Source organism: Medicago sativa, chromosome 1, assembly GCF_051527215.1.
Source record: "Medicago sativa cultivar Bolivia chromosome 1, Bolivia_mono, whole genome shotgun sequence".
NCBI classification, from domain to species: Eukaryota; Viridiplantae; Streptophyta; class Magnoliopsida; order Fabales; family Fabaceae; genus Medicago; species Medicago sativa.
Window position 1 is genome coordinate 92660892 of NC_140749.1, and position 6686 is coordinate 92667577.

The 6686-nt window shown below is 35.9% G+C and overlaps 1 protein-coding gene across 2 annotated transcripts; it reads left to right on the forward strand.

Annotated features, from left to right (window-relative positions):
- Positions 1-1620: 1620 nt before the first annotated feature.
- On the forward strand, positions 1621-5795 carry LOC146959223 (DNAJ heat shock N-terminal domain-containing protein). 2 transcript variants are annotated; one of them, XR_015024837.1, is made up of 4 exons: positions 1621-2354; positions 2643-2825; positions 4696-4782; positions 5237-5795. XR_015024837.1 is itself a non-coding variant. In XM_085740773.1 (3 exons), the coding sequence occupies exons 1-3, from the start codon at positions 1692-1694 to the stop codon at positions 4714-4716; spliced, it is 867 nt and encodes a 288-aa protein (XP_085596899.1). In that variant the 5' UTR covers positions 1621-1691; the 3' UTR covers positions 4717-4989. The 2 variants fall into 2 exon arrangements, 1 of the variants encoding a protein (XP_085596899.1); XM_085740773.1 differs by lacking the exon at positions 5237-5795 and having other exon boundaries at positions 4696-4989.
- Positions 5796-6686: the final 891 nt, after the last annotated feature.

Sequence of the window (6686 nt, forward strand, 5' to 3'; positions counted from 1 at the left end):
ACAATTAATCTCACAAATAATCAATTATTCAAATAAGCACTTATGTAGGAAATTAGGGTAGAAGCTACAACTAAGTGATTATGAGTAAAGACTAACCCCCTTACCTTAATTCTCCACAAACTCAAGCTAAAGCTTCACTTTACCTCCCAAAGCTTGGACCTCTAGCTCTCTTTAGCTCTCTTCCTTCAAACCCTTTCTCTTCTCTTGTCTCTATCTCTTCTCAAATGACAAATGTTGGTAAAAACCTTATTTCTCTACTAACACTAGTGTTTAAATAGGCTTTACTTAATTGGGCTCAACTCACAATGCCTTAATGGGCCAAACCCATTGATATTCTAACCCAAAATATTACTACTCATTTAACGGTAAAATGTATTACTAACAGTCACTTACCGGTAATAAAATAATTACTACACTCTCTCTAGTAACTTAATAAAATAATTACTAAAAATAATCCTCATCAAATTACAAAATTACCCCTTCTCGTAAAATGACCAAAATACCCCTGAATCCAAAATGACTAAAATACCCTCTAACACGAATTATACAATTCCCAACCAAGAATACACACAGAGGCAATAATCACATACGAGCACACATAAATAAATAATAAAATAAATCTATCGAAAAATCGGGCTCTTACACATGGCAGCAATGGCAGGAAGTTCATAAACATCCCCCACAACCGGTTGTGCAACACGGGCAAAATAGAGTGCAAGGTAACAACTCAGTTTGGGAGAAACCACGCGAGACATGGTTGAAGTGCAATGTGGATGTCGCGTTCCATGACTGTAACCATATTACATCTTTTGCGTGTTGTGTTAGAGACTCCCGCGGGCAATTTATTCGGGCTCAAACAAAATGGCAGCGGGCAAATATGACAGTTTTGGAGGGGGAGGCCGTAGCCTTACTCGAGACTCTTCACTTTGCTGATTCGAACAGATGGGACCGGGTTGTCTTCGTGTCCGACTCATCTACTCTAGTGCAAGCTCTATCGTCTCCGTGCCAGGGTGATTCGGAATTCTATGCTATTGTTTCTAGTATTATTTATCAGTTATCTTTACATTCCAACTTCGAGGTGAAGTTTGTTAGGAGACAAGCGAACATGGTTGCTCATAGTTTAGCTAGGGCGGCCTGTTCTTGGGCTAGTCACCGTATTTTTGATTCTTATCCTTCTTGTATTGAACATTGGATGATTAATGATAATAGTTAACTTTGTTTCGGTAAAAAAAAACTTCAACGCAAAATTCTTATTTTCTAATTTTAAAGTAGTTTTTAAACTTCAAAATCGGTAGTTAAATTATATAAATAAAAAACAAATAGAGAATAAATTACTATGAGCTTTTGAAAAGGAAAAAAGGTTTGGTATAATTTTTATAAATATTTTTTTATGATTAAAAATATTTTAATTTATAATTTTTTATTTTTTTAAGCGATAATTTATTTTTCTTACCTAATAAACTAATTAAATTTCTTAACCAAATGATTGCATTGAGTTGTACCAAAGTACAAAGAAAATCAAAGTTTGGTTCTGATGAAATAATTTTTAGTCCTACTTTGTTCATCTCTCGTCAAATCGGACTATCGGAGGGTTAAAATAAATCTTGATCAAATTTATACTTTTTTTTTCTCCCTCTACTCATCTCTCTCTCTTTTTCTACGGCAAAGAAACACACCGTGTAAACAAAGCAATGGACGCACACATCGATCACTACACGGTGCTAGGGTTACCTTCCGGCGAAGAAGGTTCAAACCTAACCCAAAAAGATATCAACAAAGCTTACAAATCCAAAGCCCTTGAACTCCATCCTGACAAACGCCCCGACGACCCCAACGCCGCCGCCAATTTCCAACAACTTCGAACTTCCTACGATATCCTCAAAGATGAAAAAGCTCGAAAATTATTCGACGATCTTCTTCGTGTCAAGCGCGAAAATCAACGCCGTGAATCTCAGCGCGATGGAAAACGCCGTAAAATGGTTTCCGATCTTGAAAAGAGAGAGCGTGAAGCTTTTTCGCCTGATTCTGCGGCGAGAGGGAGGGAAGAGGAGGATAGGATTGCGAAGAAGTTGAAGGAAGAGATTGCCAGGATTCGTGCTATGCATGCGAAGAAAGCGGGAGCTGATTTGGGTGTGAAGAAAGAAAGCACTGCTTCTTCTGATGGTGGTGGCGGTGGAGTTGATCAAGAAAAGGTTTTGAAGGTTTCGTGGGAAAAGGTTGGTGAAGATTATTCAGCGGATAAATTGAGGGAATTGTTTTCGAAATTCGGCGAAGTTGAAGATGTTGTTATTAAAGGGAAAGGGAGTAAGAAAAAGGGTTCTGCTCTTGTTGTCATGGCTACTAAACAAGGAGCTGTAAGTTTCTTATTTTATTTTTTTAAATTTTGAATTTTTGAATTATTAGGTTTAGAGAATGAACAATCATTTAAAAGGGTTTTGGATTTTGGAAATTTGAGGTTTTGTTGGTGTTTCTAATGGTGCTGGGTTGTTTTTGCTGATTAGTGACGTAAATTTAGTTGGAGTTTGTTTCGAATGAGGTTGATTGTTTTTGATCAATTTATTTTGCTATGTTCCGAGGGTTTAAGGTTTTGTTGCTGTTGTGATTTGCTGATTTGTGATTGTGTTTTTTTTTTCTTTCTTCAGGTTGCTACAATTGGAAATGTGATTGGTCATCTTGCGAATCCGTTGTTGGTTTTACCTCTTAAACCTGCAATGCCAGCAGATTCTTGGGGTGCTTCAAAGTCTGTCGAGCCTGAAGCTCCGAGTAAACTAGTTGGGGCTGGTTATCAAGCTTTTGAGGATTCTGTTCTTATGAAACTGCAAAAGGTATGCCATTTGCTTGTACACTTTTCCTGTTTTAATATTTTTCCCCGCTTTATTTTTCCTTCTATTGAGTTAATGAATGATCGCGTTAAAGTTCAGTATGATACCAACTTTCTTACATCATTTATGTCAGATAGCATCTGGATTTAACTTGTGTTAAGTAGTGAATGTGAATCATTAGGTTTTGATATACTTTTTAAAATCAAATGTTGTCAATCAAAGTTTGTGGAAAATAGCGGGTTGATCCAATTCTGCCATGTAAAAGTGTTATAGTCACTATCACTATTTGACAACATTTTGTATTTAATAGCTTATCGCAGAACAATTTTTAAAATCAAATGTTGTCAATTGAAGTTCGCAGAACATAGCGGGTTGATAAAATTCTGCTACTAAAAGTGCTGTTGCGCCGCTATAGTCACTACCACTATTGGAAAACATTTGTATTTATTTAATAGCACATCGCAGAACAATAGCAATTATTTCAAATTCAGATACGCAAACCCTGTGGATTCTTGGGCGAGGGTTCAAAGAAATCCCTCATTGGCGAACTATTATGAATAATAATCGAGAGCCATTGAATTAATTAAAGTCACATGTATACACATTATACACTAGATTGCTTCTTTCTTCTCTCACCTCCCATCCCACTACCGCTTGCTTCCCCTTTTTTCCATTAATAGACACTTGTTCACCCTTTTCACATTCTCATTTCCCAACATTGAAAAATGAACACGCAAAAACTGTTTCCTTTTTATATTTGTTAATTTCACAAGCATCAAACAGCAATGTTCATACTGGCCCCTCAGATCCAACATCTTTTGTCTCCTTATGTGTATATATGGAAGGGTTAATGAGTTATGCGATCGACCCAATTCATGTTATCGACCATTACAAACCACGGATCTCATTTTCTCTTTGAATCAGAACCAAATTTGAGAAAGGGTGTTCATGGATTTCATAGTGAGGCGGTGAAGTAGTAACAGTTTTTTGTTTAGGAAAAGAAGCATTTTTAAAATATAAAATTTTGAATGAATCTGTTGGAGAAGGGAGGTTCTGGTGGTGGTGAACGGTTTGGGGGTTTTAACAGTATTATGGAACTCATCAAAGTGACTGAGCCAAACGTGAGAGAGATGGGGCTAGGGACAAGGGATCATGTGTGGAAAGGTACACGTGTTATTGTTTTTGTTTATAATTCACCCCTAGAAGCCACCCGCAAAACCACTATTTAACAACATTGTTTAAACTCTACACGTCAACGTGTGAGTTTTGTATTATTGTCCATAAATTTGGTATTAAAGGGTTTATATTGCCCTTGGATTTCAGTTTCGTATTTTGGTTATTGTAGTTGAAGCCAATGGAATTTGAGTGTTTTTGCTTTTTAATTATTTAAGTATAATAATAATTGTGATAAATATTAATCCATATAGCCTAACATCAATTATATAGCAACCAAATTGAGGGGGAATTCTGTAAGGATAATAAGACAACTTCATCAGCTCTTGCAATTGATAGTTTTCTGGTATTTATAAATAAATATTTATTCTTGTATTGATGCTATTCAATAACAAACTCTAGTGAAGATGACGAAATTGAGCCTTATCAACAAATAAACTGGACACACCATTTTCGGATTTGTTGCTATATACTTGATGCCGGGTCACATAACATTTTCGGTTTTGTTCTATTCTAGTTATCTGTCTATCAGACATTATCTTAGGGTTATATTAGGAACCAATTTTGATGAACAAAAAAACTGGTCCTCTCTTCTCTGTACAATCCGTGTGTTCCATTGCCGTATAACAGTATACTTTATAATTTATTTGACCTCTGTCGTCTATATCTTACCTGTTTTCTTGACTTGTTTCTAATGCAGGCGGCAGCAAAGCAAAAATGATGGTAAAAGATGGCAAACACCAGAATGGACTATTTGGAATGCTAATTCGCCGATTCTCATTCTTAGGTACTGGAACTACTGTTGTTGTCATCAATGATACATAATCGGTTATTTATCAGCCTGAGTCTTTGTAACGAGTTTTACTATACGAGGATTAGCATACTACATAGCCTATGGTTTGTATTGTATTATGTCATATAAAATATAACTTGTGGCTGCTATTGTTGTTGGGGGTATTATTACTATTATTAAGCATTCCATGTTTGGCAAGTATCTTTACTGGTTTGAATAGCAAGCATAGAATATAATTGCTAACTTCAACATCTTTATCTCCTATTTTTAAATTATGAATAAGGTAAATGGTCGAGATTGTGAGGATTAGATTTTTTATAACAGATTGTGTTTTTGCTTTTTTAAATAGCATTTGTTAGGCGTAAGTAAAAGAAAAGGGGGTTTGACAAACATTATATATTTTAAGTACAAATCATTGACTGGTTTGTTGTGCTTGGTTGATTCTCAGGAGTCTACAACCTGTGGTGATAAGATTCAATTCAAGCAAGCCTCCTTTTGATGAAAACCAAAAACTGGAAGTTGAAGGAGGTGTGTGGTTTTAGTGCAGCCTTGGGTCCATGACAAATGTTTCTGGACTGCATAAAAGAGAGACCAGATGCTAGCTGCTGGAAAGTCAGAGACCTATGGTCCCTTGGTTGCATAAAAACTTGAATCTTGATGTCAATAAGCAAGTCATGTGTTCTGGGTCAGTTTGGAATTCCTTCTGCTATCTGTATACAACACTAAAATGGGAGTTTAACTTAACACACTCAGATTAACTCAGAATTCTGAGATTAACCTTTTGGGGAATTTGGGGTCCAGCAAAGCTTAGTCCCAACCTAATGGTCCATATCAAGCAGGCAGGCTGGGAATTGGACAAAAAATGGTTCTCATAGCCCGTTGTGTTTGCAAGTACAATAAAGGGTTATAGCTTTAGAACGTGCGTACAAGCTGTAGAATAGGTTCTATCATGTTCAATGATTGTTCCACTAACTGGTACTGTTGTATGCTTATTGATTTGTGTGCTATACCTTTGCATTATTATCATTAGAGAAATGATATTTTGACAACCACTTTTTGACAACTTTTGGACAACTTTCTCTCTCATACTCATATGATGTTGTTATCCTCTCTCTTCATTTTTCTCTCTCCATTGTTTTTGGCCAATAAGAAGTGAGAAAAACAAGGTTGTCAACAAAGTTGTCATCAAATGGATGTCAAAATATCATTACTCTTATCATTATTAGTAACTTATTGGGCACATAAACCAGATAAGTACTTGAGAGTGAAAGATAGTAACACCAAACTAACCTTACAAATCAGGATAGTAGTGCTAATCAAAGTGCACGAGGATATTTGCAACACTTCATTCGACCTAACCTATGTACCTAAGGCCTTGTTTGCGAGTTTGGAGGGGAAGGAAAGGAAAGGCTTTGAGGGGTGCAAAATATGAAGAAAAATAGAGAAATCTATCAAATTTTTTAAAAGAGTAGTTTTTTAGGCTTTGTTTGCGAGTTGGGTTTTGGAGGGGAAGGGAGAGGAAGGAAAGGCTTATGGAGAGGTAAACCCTTGTTTGCGACTTTTAAAAAACAAGGTAAAGGTTTTGGGGGGTTTAGAAGGGCTTCATTTGTTCAATTTTAAAGTTCCCCCAAATTGGGGGGTTTTGGGGGGTTAAGCATACAAATTGACAATTTTGCCCTCATAATAATTCAAATTGACAATTTTAGATATAACCTAATTATTACGATCTCTTTTCAAAACAACTTTTTCTAAACAGCATATTTATCAAAAACAGCTTACTACAACATCTTTTCAGAAAACAACTTATTTATGCAAATTAGCTTTTAACGACCTCGTTTTCAAAATCAGCTTATTCAAAACAGCTTATTCATCAAAAACAGCTTATTACGACCTCTTTT